Here is a 20,412-nt window from a genome sequence, read left to right as displayed (position 1 = left end):
CTCAAAGCACTGAAGAGGTAAGAAAAGTAGAAATCTAGAAAAAGCGAAAATAAAAGGAAATGTTGTGTAGACAAATGAGCATCAATAGAAGTAGAGCATCCATTCTGAGAGAAGATCAACAATGGGTGCTTAATAAACTAGATGATATTCATCGAATACTTCTCCCACGCAGTCAACTTGGGATGAGCCACCTCTTCTATTTTTTAAGGGTTTTTCTTCTTTGATCTAATATGGCTGCTGGACCACGTGACCAATGACATCATAAATTTACGTTATCCAATATAATTGTTGAGTAGATCAAACTCGATGAATTTCAAACTATTCGGACTAAGGGTTGTATTTGTCGAATTATGATGTCATAATTAAGGCACCAATGACGTCATTGTTAACAACACTTATTCCCCATGCAGAGTTCTTTTCAATGAGCCACGTTTCAATTTCTTCCATCGAGCGGTTTCAGAGATATAGAGGTGTAACGTTTTTCCGAGATGGCGTCCGTAACACGTGACCTATGGCGTCATAATTATCACAAAAACATTCTACATGAGGAGGCAACGTCATGCCATGTGACGTGCTTCCCTTCCTGCTCCGATGGTGCAAAACGTCGTGTCAATCGGACCAATAATGCAGTTGTGGCCAAAAATATTGGCACCCTTGCACTTTTTTCAAATAACACAATTTTCTCGAAAAATAAGTTGAAATTGACAAAAGTATTTGGTCTCTACAATTCTTTATTTCACTGTTAATATTACAACACCTTTGTTTTTGAATCAGAACTTAAATATATCCTTTTAAACCAGAAAAGAAAAAGAAATGGCATTGGCAAAATTATTGACACCCGAGACTTAATATTTGGTAGCACAGACTTTGGACAAAATAACTGCAGTCAAGCGCTTCCTACAGCCATGAATGAGCTTCCTTCACCTCTCTACCGGCAGTTTGGCCTGCCCTTCTTGTGCAAACTGCTCCAGTTCTCCCAGATTTGAAGGGTGGCTCCTCCCAGCTGCTGTTTTCAGATCTCCCCATAGGTGTTCAATGGGATTTCGATTTGGACTCATTGCTGGTCACTTCAGAACAGTCCAGCGTTGAGTCTAGAACCATTCCTGGGTGCTGTTTGAAGTGTGTTTTGGGTCATTGTGCTGCTGCAAGACCCATAACCTTCGCCGGAGACCCAGCTTGGGTTGAACTGAGTTGAACATTGTGCTCCAAAATGCCTTTGTAATCTCCTGATTTCATGATGCCATGCACACATTCAAGGCACCCAGTGCCAGATGCAGCACAGAAACCCCAAAACATCAATGAACCTCCTCTATGTTTGACTGTACGAAGGTGTTCTTTTCTTTGAAGGCTTAATTTTCTTTTCTGTAAACATAGAGATGATGTGCTTTACGAAAAAGCTCTAATTAGGTCTCACCTATCCACAGGACATTCTCTCAGAAGGATTTTTGCTTGTTCAGGTGTGTTTTGGAAAACTCCAGTCGGGCTTTCTTCCGTCTCTCTCTCAGCAGTGGGGTCCTCCTGGGTCTCGTACCATAAAAACCCCTTTTATTGAGTTGGCGACGGATGGTGAGAGTTGAAACTGTTGTACCTTGTGTCTGAAGGTCAGCTTGAATCTGTTTGGCAGTTGATCGAGGTGCTTTCTCCACCATTCAAACAATCCTTCGCTGCAATCTTTGATCAAGTTTCCTCTTGCAGCCACATCCAGGGAGGTTTGCTCCAGTGCCATGGGCCTTAAACTTCCTGATAACATTGCGTACGGTGGACACAGGAACATCAAGTTATCTGGAGATGAACTTGTAGCCTTGAGATAGTCCATGGTTGGCTACCTCCTCAGACAATTCTCTGGTTTTCTTTCTTTTATCCATGCTCATTGTGGGACACACAGTGACACAAAACAGCAGAATGACTCCTTTTCTCTTTTCAAACTGGTTTATTGAGTGATTTTTATATTTCAGGCTGCAACTCACCACAGGTGAGTTCAATTCCAAAGTAAAGGAGAATCACCTGCTTGAAATCTAATTATTTCTAACAACTTCTAGAAGGTGCCAATAATATTATCCGTGCCATTATAGGATTTCTGTGCGAAATAAGCTAAGATTTAGTAATTTGTTCGGCTTTTTTTTTTTTTTTTTCCACTGCAAACCAAACAAATACATATGTGGATACCAAAGTATTTTTTAATTTCAACAATTTTCTGGAGGAAATGGTGCATATTTTTAAAAAGTGCAAGGGTGCCAATATTTTTGGCCACAACTGTACGTATGTACGTACGAAACCGTATCACGTACATACGTACGCAACCGTATCATGTCATATCACGTGCCTTCGATACGGTCTGGCACCCCGCTCTGCTCACCAAACTCCTCCTATGGTATCCATGGAAATCTCCACGCATGGCTGGCGGACTTCCTCTCTAGTCGTAGTCAACGTGTGGCCCTGAATGGGTTTCTCTCATCTTCCCTTCCTGTTCTGCTGGAGTTCCCCAAGGCAGTATTCTGGGCCCTGTGCTTTTTCTGGTCTTCATCAATGATCTCTCTGACTCTTGAAAATCCTCTCTATCTCTTTGCTGATGACTGCACTCTGCCGCTCCATTCCTCATCCCACAGATCGGCAGTCTGCAGCCTCCTCACTCTCTGCAGACCTGGACAAAATCACAGACTGGTCAAATAAGTAGAACAAGTCTTTCAATCCTGACAAATCTCACACTCTTACTATGTCTCTCCGAAAAGACCGACTGGACAACCCTCCCATCCACTTTCTGAATAATCCTCTCCAAGAAGTTCTGTCACTCAAGCTTTTGGGTCTCACTATCTGCCATGATCTTTCCTGGGAAAATCACATTTCCAAGCTGACCTCCAAAGCCAGTCGCCGACTGGGCATCTTCTGTCATGCGAAGTCCTTCCTTGGCACACCTGAGCTCCTCACCACATACAAGGCTTTCATCCACAGCTCAATGGAATACTGCTCTCCCCTCTGGGCTGGTGCTCCTGCCTCACACCTAGCTCGTCTTCACGCTGTTGAAACCAAAGCTTTCAGAATCATTGGAATCTCCCGCGATGAAGCTAACTCCGAGGGCCTTTCACTCACTAAACGCAGGCAGGTTGGTGGTCTTTCTGTCTTCTGCCGACTCCTCTCCAGCCTTGCCCCCCCAGCTCTCTCTGGGCTCTGTCCCCCAAATATTCCTACAGGTTGCACAAGATCTGCATGCAACCCTCTTATGGTTGAACTGCCAAAATCAACTCTCTTTTTTTTTTTTTTTTGTGTATACAAGATCGAGGCTCGTGAAAGAGCCAACATTAATCACACAAAAAGTCAAACCGACACACAAAACACAAAATATGGGGAGTGGTAGACAAGATGGGGATAGAGGGGGAAGGACGGACACAAACACAACATTTGAGCACAGGACATCGAGAGAACTGTGGGAGGGAGAGGGCTTGGGGGGAGGTGGGAGAGGTATAAAAGATATGGACACTGCAAGGATTTCCAGGAAAGAAGTTGGAATTTTAAAAAGGTGTATCTGGGGTGAAAATTAGCGGGGGAAGAAAAGATCAAGGTTTTCGATCAAGGATCAAGGGGAAGATAAGAGATGGTGGTGAACAGCTGTTTTAAAGACCTGGAGGGAGGGGTGGGATTGAAGGGAGTGGGTGAGTTTGTTCCAAAGGCAGGAGAAAAGGGGAATGAAAAAGTGAAGGTGAGCAGAGAGCTTTGATTTTGGCAGTATAACCAGAAGAGGGTTGCTGGCAGATCTTGTGTGACCTGTAGGAATATTTGGGGGACAGAGCACAGAGAGAGCTGGGGGAGCAAGGCCGGAGTGGAGTCGGTAGAAGACAGCTCCTCTGCTCACCTTCACTCCTTCATTCCTCTTTTCTCCCGCTTCTGGAACAAACTCCCTCACTCTCTTCAATCCCACTCCCCCTCCAGGTCTTTAAAACAGCTGTTTACCACCATCTCTTATCTTCCCCCATCCAAAACCTTGATCTGTTCTACCCCCGCTAATTTCACCCCAGATACACTTTTTTGAAATACCGACTTCTTTCCTGGAAGTCCTTGCAGTGTGCTTGTTTTATACTTCTCCCACGCCGCCCCACCCCCCCCCCCCCTTCCCATGCCTCCTCCCCCAAGCCCTCTCCCTCCCACAGATCTCCCAATGTCCCTGCTCTCAAATGTTGTTTGTGTGCTTCCCCTTCTCTCCCCACCTTGTCTACCGCTCCCCTTATTATATACTGTCTTTTTTTTTGTGTGTGATAAATGTTAGCTCTTTCACGAGCCTCGATTCTGTATTTTAAAAAAAAGAAAAAAAAAAAAAGAGGCGCTTAACCCCGCTTTTCACTTCGCGAGCGCAGGGTAATAAAAAAAAGTCCAACTACCCTGTGTACATCCCAATAGACGTTGCAATGCTTTTGTATATCAACAGATGTGTATGAGGTGTTTATATTCCTCCAAGTTGTGGAGTTGAGTACCTGCCACACCCTCCATTGAACCGCCCATCAACATCTTGGAACAAACATTTATTTTCATGTACAAGAGCAAGGCTCATAGAAGAGAAAGGTGTGAGAGTAAAAAGGCAATTAACTGACGGTGGCTACAAAGAGCAAAGGATTGAACAAAAGAAAAGAGTAGAGGGAGGAAACACAGAACCTGCAAGTAGGGATGGGGTATGACATGAGATGGTGGCACACCATTTGCTTGGAGGTGTGGAGGGAGGTTGGGATTGAACTATTTCTGGAATATATTTCCACAAATGGGAGAAAAGAGGACCAAAAGAAACGTCTGCAGTAATGTTGGATTTTGGAAGCTTAATCGGGAGAAGATTACAGGGATAACTTGTGCCTCTCCTCAGTGAAAGACACATGAAAGCCCGCTTGGAGTTTGCAAAAAAGCACCTGAAGGACTTTCAGACTGTGAGAAACAAGATTCTGTGGTCTGATGAAACCAAGATTGAACTGTTTGGCTTCCGTCTGGCCACTCTGCCATAAAGCCCAGATCGGTGGAGTGTTGCAGTGATGGTTGTCCTTCTGGAAGTTTCTCCCATCTCCACACAGGATCTCTGGAGCTCAGCCAGAGTGACCATCGGGTTCTTGGTCACCTCTCTTACCAAGGCCCTTCTCCCCCGATTGCTCAGTTTGGCCGGGAGGCCAACTCTAGGAAGAGTCCTGGTTGTTCCAAACGTCTTCCATTTAAGAATTATGGAGGCCACTGTGCTCTTGGGAACTTTCAATGCAGCAGAAATTATTTTTGTAGGCCTCCCCAGATCTGTGCCTCGACACAATCCTGTCTCTGAGTTCTGTAGGCAGCTCCTTCGACCTCATGGCTTGGTTTTTGCTCTGATATGCATTGTCAGCTGTGAGACCTTATATAGACAGGTGTGTGCCTTTCCAAATCATGTCCAATCAATTGAATTTACCACAGGTGGACTCCAATCAAGGTGTAGAAACATCTCAAAGATGATCAAGAGAAATGGGAGGCACCTGAGATAAATTTCAAGTGTCATAGCAAAGGGTCTGAATACTTATGTCAATGTGATATTTCAGTTTTTTATTTTTAATAAATTTGCAAAACTTTCTAAAATCCTGTTTTCTCTTTGTCATGATGGGGTATTGAGTGTAGATTGATGAGGGAAAAATGAATTTAAACGCTTTCAGCATAAGGCTGCAACATAACAAAATGTGAAAAAAGTGAAGGGGTCTGAATACTTTCTGAATGCACTGTATATGGTGGGTATGAGAGGTCAATGAGGGAGCAGAACGGGATTAGTTGGGTACATGAGATTTCGAGGCAAAACTGAGGTGATACATTCTGCCTTATCTCAGATAGAGTCTGGAGCAATTTAATTGGAGTTTAGATACAGGTATGGAGGGAAAGCATACATCAGAGACTGACTTGATAAGGTGTCACCATGATTTCGTGGAAGGAGACTGGTTGGAGAGTTCTGCCTTGAGATTTGTAAGATGGTGTTTCCTGCTATTCTCAGAATGGACATGCTTGTTGCAGTGCCACCTCTTCACAGGAATCAGTGTACTATGGTCTCGACTCTAGACTGACTGGAGGATGGATAGGAAAGACACAGACTCGATGGGATAAACCGGTACATGGGATAAAACGTCACACTCGCCTCTAAGCTTCCAACGTGGGTTTGAATCCTGTCATGCCGGTGTTTCACAGGCAGGGTCATTCATCAGTGAATTTTAGGACTTTTATATTCACACCCCATTGTCTTTTTCACATTTTGTTGTGTTACAGCCTGAATTTAAAACGGATTCAATTGAGATTTTTTGTCACTGATCTACACATAATATCCCATAATGTCAAGGTGGAATTTATTTTTAGAATATTTCACAACATAATTAAAAATAAAATACAGTAATATCTAATTTAGATAAGTATTCAACCCCCTGAGTCAATACTTTGAAGAAGCACCTTTGGCAGCAATTACAGGTTCGAGTCTTCTTGGGTTAGCTTTGCACATCTGGATTTGGGAGTTTCCTCCCATTCTTCCTTGCAGATATGCTCAAGCTCTGTCAAGTTGGATGAGGAGCATCAGTGAACAGCAATCTTCAAGTATTTCCACAGATTCTCAATGGGATTCAAGTTTAGGAGTTTAGGCTTTGGCTTGGCCAATCAAGGACTTTCACGTTCTTGTTCTGAAGCCGTTCCATCGTTGTTTGGCTGTATGCTTGGGGTCATTTCACTGTTGGAAAGCAAATCTTTGCTGCAGTCTAAGGTCTTTTGCACTCTGAAGCAGGTTCTCCTCAAGGATTTGCCTGTACTTGGCTCCATTCATTGTTCCCTCTATCCTTACAAGTCTCCTCGTCCCTGCCGCTGAAATGCATCCCCATAACATGATGCTGCCACCATCATTATGCTTCACAGTAGGGATGTTGTTGGATTGGTGATGAGCTGTGCTTGGTTTCTGCCTAACATAGCAGAAACATCTCAAGGATGATCAAAGGATGTGAAGCATAATGGTGGCAGCATTCGCTCTTTCACGAGCCTCGATCTTGTATACAAAAAAAAAGGAAAAAAAAGAAAAGGAAATTGGATGCACCTGAGCTCAATTTGGAGTGTCATAGCAAAGGGGTTGAATGCCTATTGACTAAAGACATTTCAGCTTTTCATTTTAAATTATTTTGTAAAAATTTCCAAAAACAAAAAATACACTTTGACAAAATCTCAATTTTATCCATTTTAAATTCAGGCTGCAACACAACAAAATTTGAAAAACGTCAATCGGTGTGAATACTTTCTGGAGGCGAAAAAGTCAAGGGGCTTGAATACTTTCTGAATATATATACACATCATATAATATATAACATTCAATTGAAATCAGATTGTCCATAACGCTGTAATCTGTAGACTTTCTGCTGTCGTACAATACAAATGGTACCGTTGAAAAGGTAATAATCGATTTACTTGGAACAAAAATTTGTTTGTTTAATCACAAACTTGCCTGTTTTTAAAATCACGTGTTTCTGTGAGTGAGGAAGAAGAAGCGGGACCTTGAGCTTTAATGTGGCGGTTCCAACAGTAACATTCATTATTCTACGACAGCAGGAACCCTTTTACAAGGACACTGGAGGAGCACACAAAAGGAAATATAGTAATACTTCTCCAAGCAATAGAAAAATAAATAAAATTACAAGGAAGGAGCACACAAACAACAACAACCACAACAACAACAATTATCTGTTATAAAATATCCTTTTTCGAGTGTTTAAGTTCATTTTATATCCTCAATGATACTGATACATACACGAGCAATTTGTTTGTGAAATACAACATGCCATATTTTGATTAAACCTGTCAGGGACATCAGGAGAACTGTGGAAGGGCAAGGGCTGGTGCAGGGTACAAGGGATGAAAAATATGGACACTACAGGGGCTTTCAGGAAAGAAAATAGGGAATTTGAAGGTGGGTTTGGGGTGGATTAATGGGGATGGAAAATATCATGGTTTTGGATGGGGGAAGATATGAAATGGTGGTTAAATGAAATGAAATGGTATGGTGGTTAAAAGCTGTTTTAAAGACCTGGAGGGAAGAGTGGGATTGAAGAGATTGTGGGAGTTTGTTCCAGAGGTGGGAAAAATGAGGAATAAAAGAGTGAAGGGGAGCAGTAATTCTTGAATTTGGCAGTTTCACCAGAAGGAGGTTGCTAGCAGACCTTGAGCACCATGCAGAAATATTGGAGGGGGGTGGGGGGGGCAGAGCACAGACAGAGCAGTCGGTAGAAGACAGAAAGAAACAACCGACTTGCCTGCGAGAAGAGAGTGAAAGGCCCATTGACTCAGCCTCATCGCGGGAGATACTTATGATCCTAAAAGCCTTGGTTTCCACAGCATGAAGCCAAGCTAGGTGTGAGGCAGGTGCACCACCCCAGAGGGGAGAGCAGTATTCCATCAAGCTGCGGATGAAAGCTTTGTATGTGGTGAGGAGCTCAGAGGTGCCAAGGAAGGACTTCGCATGACGGAGGATGCCCTGACGGCGACTAGCTTTAGAGTCCAGCTGGGAAATTGGGTTTTCCCAGGAAAGATCATGGCAGATAGTGAGACCCAAAAGCCTGAGTGATTGAACTGCTTCAAGAAGATTGTTAAGTAGATGGGTTTGCCAGACGGTCCTTTCAGGTCTGCAGAGAGTGAAGAGGCTGCTGCCTGCCAACATGAAGGATGAGAGATGGTACAGCAGAGGGTGGCGTTATCAGCAAAAAGATAAAGTTGATATTCCAGAGAGTCAGAGAGATCATTGATAAAGATTAGAAAATGCACAAGATCCAGAAACAATGCCTTGAGGAAGAGAAGATGAGAGGATTCCACTTTGAGCTCGGCGTTGACTTCGACAGGAAAGGAAGTCCACGAGCCATGAGTGGAGATTGTCATATATACCATTAGAGGAGAGTTTGGTGAACAGAGCGGCGTGCCAGAGCATACCGAAGGCAAAATATAAGTCTGGGGGGATGAGGTTTGACAGCAACTTTACCACCTTGTCGGGAGAGAGGAACACAGAATCCAGAAGCAGCTAGGAGCAACGAGGTAAAGTGGTTACAGAGAGCGATGGGTTTGGGACACAAGATTTTGAAGCCAAACACAGAGTTGAGGCATTCAGCCTTATTACGGGCAGTGCCAGCTGTGTAGCCATTTCAGGTAAGGGAGGGAATGGAGGGGGAACATACACCAGAAACAAAGTTAACCAGATGCCACCAGTAGGAGGGAGACAAGGTTGAGAGTTCAGTCTTGATGTTGTAAGATTAGAAAGATGTTGTTTCCTGGCTCTCCTGAGGGTAGACACACACTTGTTCCGAGCTTTGTGGAAAGAACTAAGATTGCCTTCAGTTGGATTAGCCTTCCATGAGGCAAAGGCAAGTTGTTTCAGGGCAACTGCCTCACCACAGGCTTCAGTGTACAATGGGCAGGAGCAAGGGTATGACTACGAGATGGAATACGTCCGTGCATGAGAGAGAGAAGATTTCTTCGAAAAAATTCCCAGGATGAGTTGATGTCAGAGACAGTAGAAGTGAGAGACTAGTCTCGAATATTGATGGCTGCTTGAAGACCATGCCAGTCCACTTGAGTGAAATGCAAGACTCAGCGGCATGAAATGCCAGGTTGGTGGCCTCTGCATTCTACCGCCTCCTTTTGTCTTGCACCTTCTGCCCTCTCTTGGCTCTGTCCCTTCCAGGTTTCTACAGGGCTCACACAGTTTGCCTGTAGCCCTCTTCTTGTTAAAATCACAAAATCTGGGCTCACTGCTCACCTGCACTCATTTGTTCACCTTTTCTCTCACTTGTGGAACCAACTGACCCGATCTGTTTAGTCCCTCCAAGGCAGCTGTTCACCACTCACTCGGGTCAACTCAATCTACACCCATCATCTGTTCTACCCCAAAAGACCTCTTTCACAAGCACTCCACTTTTCCAAGTTATCGTGATCCCAAACCCCTCTACCTTGTCTCTTTTCTTTTGCTAGTTTGTCAGTTAATTGTATTTTCCTCTTCTGTTTGTATCCTTACTTCCCACTTCCTCCTCTGTTGTGTTTCAGTTTGTTCACCTCCAGGTGTCCTTGTCCCCCTCCCCTTGATCTCTCACCTCTACTCTGCTGTTGGTGTTTCCCCCTTTCCATTTTGTTTCATTCCATTCTGGTCAAGCTCTTCGATGTATACAAAAAATACATCTTACATGCATGGCATGGGTGCGGTTAGAAGGAAAGGATAGGAAGCCCAAGGAATAGGAACTAGCACATAAGGAACAAATGGAGGTGAACACAAAGTCGTTTTTTCTCAGCCTCTATTTATGGCAAGTATTTTCAGCATATGAATACCGATCTCACACCACAAGCTCACACATCGAACTAGGGTGCAGGGTTTCAATGTGCAAAGAATCGAGGAGGGAAGCTAAATTATGGGATGTTGTTTCATTGCATTCTGGGATTAAATAGAGGCTAAATGTTTGGGAATCATCAGCATGCCTCATCACAATTCGAGACATTTATTCCTCAGCAGTCATGTCTGGTCATGAATCTGCTTCCACCAACACACATGACATAACCCTTTCTGCTTTCTTCCCCTCTTCTCTTGCCTGTTGCCTTTTGCTTCCCATCTCAACCACTTCTCTCATTGTCCAATGTCAACAAAATACCCTTTGCATCTCCACTTGTTTCGTTTTTCCATGAGCTTTTGTGTCTTTATATAAAATACTAGCAGGAGTACCTGGTGTTGCCGTGTGAGGGGGGGAGGCTGGAGAGGGAGGGTTGAGGAAGGGAGTGGGGTGAGTGGAAGGGAGGGGTGGGAGAGGGAGGGGAAAGATATACCACATATACATATTTTTGAGGGGGGCGGGGTGGGGTGGGGGTGGGGGGATTGACAGGCTCCCCCATTTTGGGGGAGCAGGAAAGGGAAGGAGGAAAAATTTACCCATGCAAAGAGTGCTTTAACCTCATTGTTGCCCAGGTAAAAAAGGAAATCGTAATACACTCTGCCACCATCACCAGGTGGCGTTACACGGTACACATTTACATCAGGAATTTACGCTCCTCTCCCGGTCCCCCACACCCCCGCATGAGGCCATGGCCACATAGCCTATGTTACCCCCCAGACAAAGTTGTATTTGGATTTGTACCCCCAGTAAAGTTTCTAAGTATTTATAGCTGGAGTACCCAGCGTTGCTCAAGCGAAAAAGGAACATTAACATCTTTCAAATGAGTGCAAATATAATGGAAAAGCAATTACATCCAAATCAGAATCCACCACAAATGTCAAATCATCATTTTACCTTTTTGTTGAACATATGCTGCTGAATGTGCCATTGATCACGTTTCTGAGTCAAGTATGATGCCGTCAGGAAGAAGAAGAAGCCTTACCACCAACTTTGACCGCTTCCGGAATCGTTTTATTACTTGTGTTCAAATGTCTGGTGATTGTTTTGTATTTATTTATGAGAATGTGTACTTGTATATAACTGTCATTAATCAAAAAGGCTTAGGCACCACAGAGCGATTTTTTTTTTAATCCAAAAATAAGAACATTTTCTTTTTTCTTTTTCTTTTTTCAAAAAATAATTCCCCCCCCCCCCCCCCCCCCAAAACACTCCCATGCACTCACTGATGAACCTCTGAAAGTTTGACGAACATCCGTTCAGCCACCTCTGAGAAAAATGGCGACCCAGACACAGACAGACCAACGGCTCTCTTATATACTGTAGTAGATATATTTTATGTACCTTCAGTAGCTGAGCTTGCCCTTATAATGTGATTTCTTACCGGGGGAGTCCCAGTTGGATCACCAAGACAACCCTGTCGTTGGCCCCAGAGACGTGCAGCAAGCAGGGGAAAGTGGATTGATGTGACCTGGGCAGCAGCGCCAGCAATATCACTGATATATACAGGAGGCCAGTGCCGTGATGCCAACAGAAGGTCCACATGGTCTTTGGCTGTCTCACTTCCAAGCAAAAATTTGGAGGCAGTCACCACCTGGTGGAGAAAATGGAGATTATATGGCAAACATATACAGGGTGTCCTTGCTTAACGTCATTCCGGTTAACGTTGTTTCATTATGTAGAAAATTAGATACCAAGGCTTCAAGAACATCGTGATAATTTTCCCATAGCTCGCTATTACGTCGTTGAGATAAATGTATTTATTATGAGATACATTGGTCCATTTAACGTTGTTTCACTTAATGTCGTGGTTTTCAAGAATGTAACCACGACGGTACCTAAGGACCAAGTGTATAGACACAATTGTATTATACAGGGTGAGCCAGAAATATGGTCATTTTTGAAATTCATGTGAAGGAAATAAAAAATTGTATTTCAAAATAAATTCATTCGTGATATTGAAGTATATATTTCTTTTTTTTCTTCTTTTTTTTTTACAGATTTAGTTATACTTTTTGCAGGTAGAACACTTGAGTGACCATCACATGTGGAACTGGTCGGGTGAAGAACGCGCTTTCGCTATCAAAGCTTTTTACAAGAATAATGACAGTGCAACTGCTGCACAACGTCAATTCAAACTCCATTTCAATGTTCAATGTCATGGAAATGTGCCGTCTGTTCGTGCTATCAAGTTATGGGTTCAGGAGTTTGAGAGGACCGGTTCAACCTGAAAAGAGAAACCGCCGGGAGCACCCAAATCAGTAAGAACGGCATAAAACATTGAGCGTGTAAGGGAGTCAGTTTTGAGAAGTCCGCATCGCTCCAACCGAAAGCATGCATCAGCCTTAATAATTTCTCACACGTCACTACGCCGCATATTGCATAAGGATTTAAAATTTTATCCCTATAAAATTAAAACTGTCCAGGAATTAAGCCAAGATGATGAGATTGCCCGCAATAATTTTTGTGAGGGAATGCTTTCATTTATGGATGGAAATGAAAACCAAAACACTGCCAACAATTTGTTCATGTCTGATGAAGCACATTTTCATCTTTGTGGCTTTGTCAACAAGCAAAATACTCGTTTTTAGGCAGCCGAAAACCCAAGAGAAATGCACACTAAACCGTTACACCGTCCCAAAGTCACAATGTGGTGTGCACTTTCGTCGTTCGGCATCATAGGGCCTTATTTCTTTGAGAACGATAACGGAAATGCCGTCACTGTTACTGCAGCTCGATATACTGATATGGTTTCTAACTTCCTCTCCAGAGAATTAAACAGATTTGCAGAAGTGAGCCCAATCACGTGGTTTCAGCAAGAAGGTGCACATCCCACACCGCCAGTGTCCATCACTACTGCAAGGGCGCTCTTTCCGTCATTTCCAGAAACGGCGATATTCCATGGCCAGCGAGGTCACCCGATTTGACTGCATGTGATTATTTCTTGTGGTCATATCTAAAGGACCAAGTGTATGTTAACCGTCCACAAACTCTTCATGAACTTAAGGAAAACATCAGACGCGAAATCAGATATTGACGTGGCCATGTTGCAGAACATCATGAATAATTGGCGTCCAAGATTGGAGGAATGTGTCAGACAAAATGGTGCGCATCTCCGAGATGTTCTTTTCCACAAATAAATGTCATGTTATGTACTTCACTTTCTTGTAAGAATTTGTTTTGAAATACAACTTTTTATTAGCTTTACACGAGTGTATACAGTATACAGTTACGTGAAAAAGTAAGTACACACCATGTAAAGTTTTGACTTTTTCAACATATTTCAACATACAGCTATTTGATCTTCATTTCAACAATATTGATAGATAAAGGTGACATAATATAACAAATATCATGAAACATTTGCATTTTGTAGTCCATTGTCTAATTTAAATAAACATAAATGCAAATTTCGCATGTGGAAAAAGTAAGTACACCCTTGGCTCTAATTGGTGGTATTGCCCCCTTTGGCAGAAACAACCTCAAGTAGGCGTTTCTTATAACTATCTACCAGTCTCTGACATCGACTGGGAGAAATTTTTTCCCACTCCTCCATGCAGAATTCTTTCAGCTGTGCGATGTTTGAGGGGTTTCTTGCATGCACAGCTCATTTCAAATCCCCCCACAACATCTCGATGGGATTTAAATCCGGGCTTTGACTTGGCCATTCCAGAACACTCCATTTCTTTCTTTTCAGCCATTCCTTGGTGGATTTACTGGTATGTTTAAGGTCATTGTCATGTTGCAAGGTCCACCTTCGGTTGAGCTTCAACTTTCCGACAGATGGCCTCACATTATCCTCAAGCACCCTCTGGTACAATGAAGAATTCATAGTGGATTCTATGATGGTGAGCTGCCCAGGTCCTGATGCAGCAAAGCTGCCCCAAACCATAATATTTCCACCACCATGCTTTACAGTTGGTATCAGATTCTTGTGGTCAAATGCTGTCTTTGGTTTTCACCAAACATGTCTTCTGGTACTGTGGCCAAATAGCTCTACCTTTGACTCATCTGTCCAGAGCACATTGTTCCGGAAGTGCTGGTCTTTGCCTCGGTGTTCATTGGCAAACTTTAGTCTTGCCCTGATGCTCTTTCTGGACAGCAAAGGTTTCCACCTGGCACACCTCCCATGTTGATCAAATTTGTGCAGCCTCTTTCTAATGGTAGACTCGTGCACTTTTGCATCAACAGTGGCAAAAGCTACCTGTAGGTCCCGTGATGACATTCTGGGGTTCTTAGAGACTTCTTTCAGCATCTTACGGTCTGCTCTCGAGCTGAACTTGCTGGGGCGGCCTGGCCTGAACAAGTTCGCAGTTGTTTGGAATCTTCTCCACTTGTAGATGATCTTCCAGACAGTCAAATGATTGATTTCAAATTGTTTGGAGATCTTTTTAAATCCCTTCCCAGACTTGTAGGCATCTATACCCTTCTTTCTGAAGGCCTCAGAGAGCTCTTTTGAACTCGGCATGGTGACACCACACACTTCAACAACAAAGAGCAAACCAAACTAAATGTCTGAGGTTTAAATAAGACAGGTTCCTCCAAGATCCTAATGATGTTCTAATCATTTGCACCTGAGCTGGTGCACCTGATTCTAATTTTAGGTATTTGAAGTAGTGATAAATGTAGGGGTGTACTTACTTTTTCCACATGCGAAATTTGCATTTATGTTTATTTAAATTATACAATGGACTACAAAATGCAAATGTTTCATGATATTTGTTATATTATATCACCTTTATCTCTCAATATTGTTGAAATGAAGATCAAATAGCTGTATGTTGAAATATGTTGAAAAAGTCAAAACTTCACATGGGGTGTACTTACTTTTTCATGTGACTGTATGGAAATCATGTCAATGAAATAATAAAACTGGGGAGGGCTGAGAGGAGTAGGGAAGGAGGAAAGAAAACCAAAAAAGAAGAAGAGTATCTGAGCTACATATGCAACCTGATTAACATTCACCATTAGTGCACACAATTAGCTCTTGGGACGCTGATTCTAAATCTGGTTTTAGTTTTCCTCTAGCATGTAGAGGTTTTCGTGATGGTGCAGGTCCTTACCTGGTGCGGACATGTTTTGTACATCCTGCCTCCAGTGCAGCCAGGCCCGGGTGACTCCTGAGCCCAACTGTTCTTTTGTAGGATACGTAATGCATTCCCAAGTTGTTCCTGTTGCACGACAGAAGAAAATAAATAAAGGTGACCCTAAAACTTTGAGATTACACTGGCCAACAAGTCATTTTCATCAGATATAATTTTCGGTGGGCTCGATAGATAGCTCTTGGGACGCTGACTCTAAATCTGGTTTTGGTTTTCCTCTAGCACATATGTTTTCGTGATATTTGAACGGTTATTGCCTCATGAGGCAATAACCTTTCAAATTTGGTCCGTCTCATCACGAAAACCAGATGTGCTAAAGGATTTGAAATCAGCATGCAAAACTGGTCTAGAAAAGTGTGTTTACAATTTCGATGAGAGAAAAGGTTTTATTGTGTCAACCAGTGTTATGGTTCGGTAAAAGTTTTCATATACAGTACTGTGGAAAAGTTTGGGTTATTGGTTCACGAATTATCAAACAGAGTGACCACTATATTCGTCATGGGTGTGTGTCTGTCTGTCTGTCTGTCCGCAGCATAACTATCCGATGATATCATCCGATCTTGATGAAACTTGGGTGGGAGGTTGATATCATGATCTAGTTGTGTCCTGCCGAGAGTGGGCGTATTGCGCCCATTGTGGGCGGAGCGTCGCCCGAAAAAGATGTCTTTTTAGGGGGTAATCGAGTTCAAGCTACATCTTCTCCGAGGGGTTTGGTGGAATCTGACAGGGGTTTCGGTATTTGGTTAGGCCAATGTCATGTGTCTAGCCCCACGGAGCTCGATTTTTCATTTTCGCCCCAAGGTCAAGGTCACAAGGTCACGAAATTTAGAAAAGTCGATTTTTGATGGTTTTATTACATTGTTCGCTTCCTGATAGGGTGAAATGTCGAACATGATCTTATATTATCACATACATCATGAAATACAAGTTTTCCAACAAATTTCAGAATATTTGACCTTTGAAGGTCACAAAGGTCAAGTTTCAAAGTGGTTGGAATCGAACCGAATTTTTGGTATTGTGTAGCTAACTAACCTCATAACTGATTATACATTATTTTCTATCTCATTTCAAGGTCAGTAACCTTCGTTTTGCCATTTCCAGGCCAGCACCACACACAATTACGTACAGCTGCCTCTTAAAGGCCTGCGCACACAGCACATTGGGGCCCTTTGTAAATAGGTATGTACACCGCATGTCGGGGGCCGACACCTGCCACGTGGGCCCCCGACCCCCCAGTCCGGGCCTGTTTCGGTTATAGTCTGTCCTTTGTCATTGAATACCGCTCGCTCGTGAACCATCGTCGTCTCCTGACTTGTATATTTTTACTTTTGTGGTGCTTTCCCCCATTAAACATTTGTGAAAATTTAGAATTGTGCAATATAGGTAGACAGCAATTCAAATTTCTGTGAAAGTCAATTTAATATCACATTTACCTTTAAATAAGTAAAATAAATTCGGAAATTGAAAAAGTTTTATTTTTGCAATACGTATTATATCATGTGCTAGTAATATCCACTTACCACAAAGAAAATGTGCATGAAACAGTTTTTGGGTTTTTGTACAGTAAATAATAAATTATTGAAGTAATCTATACCAGTTACATAAATGTGAATTACAAGAAACCACAATAAAATTAGCAAATTAGTGAATAAATGAAATTATTTGTCATCAGCTTGTTCATTTGCTTGAAAGTCTATGGGTGGGAATAGAATGGCACCAAGGAAGCGTGATCTTATATTATAAGCCCTTGACATATCACGGGCCTTTGATACGGTCTGGCACCCAGCTCTGCTCACCAAACTCTCCTCCTATGGTATCCATGGAAATCTCCACGCATGGCTTGCGGACTTCCTCTCTGGTCGTAGTCAACGTGTGGCCCTGAATGGATTTCTCTCATCTCCCCTTCCTGTTCAGGCTGGAGTTCCCCAAGGAAGTGTGCTGGGCCCTGTGCTTTTTCTGGTCTTTATCAATGATCTCTCCGACTCTCTGGAAAATCCTCTCTATCTCTTTGCTGATGACTCCACTCTCTGCCGCTCCATTCCTCTTCCCTCAGATCGGCAGTCTGCAGCCTCCTCACTCTCTGAAGACCTGGACAAAATCACAGACTGGTCAAACAAGTGGAACATGTCTTTCAATCCTGACAAATCTCACTCTCTTACTATGTCTCTCCGAAAAGATCGACTGGACAACCCTCCCATCTACTTTCTCAACAATCCTCTCCAAGAAGTTCTGTCACTCAAGCTTTTGGGTCTCACTATCTGCCATGATCTTTCTTGGGAAAACCACATTTCCAAGCTGGCCTCCAATGCCAGTCGCCGACTGGGCATCCTCCGTCGTGCGAAGTCCTTCCTCGGCACACCTGAGCTCCTCACCACATACAAGGCTTTCATCCGCAGCTCAATGGAATACTGTTCTCCCCTATGGGCTGGTGCTCCTGCCTCACACCTGGCTCGGCTTCACGCTGTTGAATCCAAAGCTTTCAAAATCATTGGAATCTCCCGCGATGAAGCTATCTCTGAGGGCCTTTCACTCACTCACCGCAGGCAGGTAGGTGGCCTTTCTGTCTTCTACCGACTCCTCTCCGGCCTTGCTCCCCCAGCTCTCTCTGTGCTCTGTCCCCCAAATATTCCTACAGGTCGCACAAGATCTGCCAGCAACCCTCTGATGGTTAAACTGCCGAAATCTCGGCTCTCTGCTCACCTTCACTCTTTCATTCCTCTTTTCTCCCGCCTGTGGAACAAACTCCCACACTCCCTTCAATCCCTCTCCTCCCTCCAGGTCTTTAAAACAGCTGTTCACCACCATCTCTTATCTTCCCCCATCCATAACCTTGATCTTTTCTACCCCCACTAATTCACCCCAGATCCACCTTGTTTGAAATTCCAACTTCTTTCCTGGAAATCCTGGCAGTGTCCATATGTTTATACCTCTCCCTACCCCCCCCCCCTTCACATGCCTCCCCCCCTTCACATGCCTCCCCCCAAAGCCCTCTCCCTCCGACAGATCTCTCGATGTCTCCATGTCTCTCGGTCCCTGCTCTCAAATGTTGTGTTTGTGTCCTTCCCCCTCTCTCCCCATCTTGTCTACCGTTCCCGATGTTATTTGTTTTATGTGTCTGTTTGTCTTTCTGTGTGATTAATGTTCGCTCTTTCACGAGCCTCGATCTTGTATACAAAAAAAAGAAAAAGAAAAAAAAAAGCAACTTTCACCAGAACAGTGTGTGAAGATCCAATCTCTGCGAGGACACACTATGAAGAAAATAGCAGAAACGCTGCAGGTCTCTTACAGTGGTGTGAGGTACACATTGCAACGTCTGAAAGAAACTGCCTCAGTACAAGACAAGGCCAGGATGATACAGAAGGGCATCCCCAAGGCAAGACAAGCACTTGTGGTTGCACGGCTCGTGTGATAGAAGAAAATCAAGTCAGCAGATAACGGCAAATGAAATGAGATGAGAGTCAGCCTGGGCATTAACATATCATCCATCACTGTGCACACAAGGCTGATTGCAGCAGGTCTCCATGGCAGAGTTTCAGAAAAGAAAAAAAAACACTGTTGATATCACATAATAAAGTGAAACACTGAAATTTGCAAGGTAACACCAAGACTGGGTGCTTGAATAACTAGATGGTATTCATAGAATACGTACCCTGCGCAGTCAACTTGGTGTGAGCCAACTCTTCTATTTTTGAACGTTTCTTTTTTTTTTGATCGAATATGGCTGCCAGACCACGTGAGCGATGACATCATAAATTTATATTCTCTAAACAATTGTTGCATAGATCATGCTCAATAAATTTCAAACTGATCAGACAAAGCGTTGTCCCTGTCAAATTATGACGTCATCGTTAACAACACCTATTCCCCATATGGAGTTATTTACAATGAGCCACGTTTCAATTTTCTAAATGCTGGCACACACTTTACTTTACTGAAATGCAGACACAAATGTTATATTTTCGTCAAAAATCATCGGAATTTCGCCAAATCTGCTTTGGTCGTGTGTTAATATACCTCAGCGATTGACAAATCTGAAATCAGAATTTTATTTGAGGTCAAAATGACCCCGTGGGGTCGCTCCGTACTTTGCCTGCTCGTCATGTGCAGTGTGATAATTAATTCCATGCCCACTCCAGAAGACTCATCTTCTTCACGCAATAACAACTTCTAGCTTCCAGACCGTACATCCAATCATCTTGAAATTTTGCACACTTATTGCACTTCATTACCTCTACTATAAATATAAAGTTTCACATCCATCAATGAAGCGGTTCAAGAGTTATAATTTTTTAAAATATTTTCGTTTAATTATTTACATCTGCCAAACCACGTCAGCTATCGCAAATTCCAAAAGGACATTTTAGTAGACTGATATGCTGAACACATCTGTGAAGTTTCCCCTCGATAGGCTCAAAAATGAGGGAAGAGCTAGGTTTTAAAAGTTTATGCTTAAAAACGTCATAACTCCAAAACCATGTGACGCATGACGTCATGCTCGCTGACTTTTTTGTTCGTCATGGGTATGCGATTCCGCCTGCAAAGTTTGGCTTCGATCTGTTGAGTCGTTTTGGAGACAATTGGATTTTAGTGGTTTTTCAGGCTCTACACTCAAAACAATTTGGCGGCTGAACCACGTGACCGACGACGTCATTATAATTTTATTTCTGCAACAATTTATACCGAGAATATGCTCAAGAAATTTCCTCCTGATCGGATAAAGATTTTTACTTGTCGAATTACGACGTCATAACGGCGGCACCTATGACGTCATCATTCACATATGTTATTCCACATAGAGTTCTTTGCAATGAGACCTGTCTCAATTATTTTTGTGCAGCGCTTTTTGAGATGTAGAGGTGCAAAGTTTTTTGGTTTTTCCAAGATGGTGCCCGTACCACGTGACCTATGACGTCATAATATTCACTAAAATATTCTACAGGAGGAGG

The 20,412-nt window shown here is 43.0% G+C and overlaps 1 protein-coding gene across 7 annotated transcripts in view; it reads right to left on the bottom strand.

Annotated features, from left to right (window-relative positions):
- HMGXB3 (HMG-box containing 3) overlaps positions 1-20,412 on the bottom strand; it is a 121,324-nt gene that overhangs the window by 1,770 nt on the left and 99,142 nt on the right. For 6 of the 7 annotated variants that reach the window (XM_078768107.1, XM_068135503.2, XM_078768108.1 and 3 more), the window contains exons 21-22: positions 15,428-15,535; positions 11,749-11,958 (exon numbers count right to left, since the gene is read on the bottom strand). In XM_078768107.1, the coding sequence (XP_078624233.1) occupies positions 11,749-11,958; positions 15,428-15,535 (318 nt within the window). Of the gene's footprint in view, positions 1-7,450; positions 7,574-11,748; positions 11,959-15,427; positions 15,536-20,412 lie in introns of all 7 variants that reach the window. The other variant, XR_010986955.2, reaches the window with a different exon arrangement.

The sequence above is a fragment of the Myxine glutinosa genome, chromosome 14, assembly GCF_964187855.1.
Source record: "Myxine glutinosa chromosome 14, kmMyxGlut1.1, whole genome shotgun sequence".
NCBI classification, from domain to species: domain Eukaryota; kingdom Metazoa; phylum Chordata; class Myxini; order Myxiniformes; family Myxinidae; genus Myxine; species Myxine glutinosa.
Note: the sequence above shows the minus strand (reverse complement) of the source record. Positions and strands in the feature narration are given on the sequence as shown.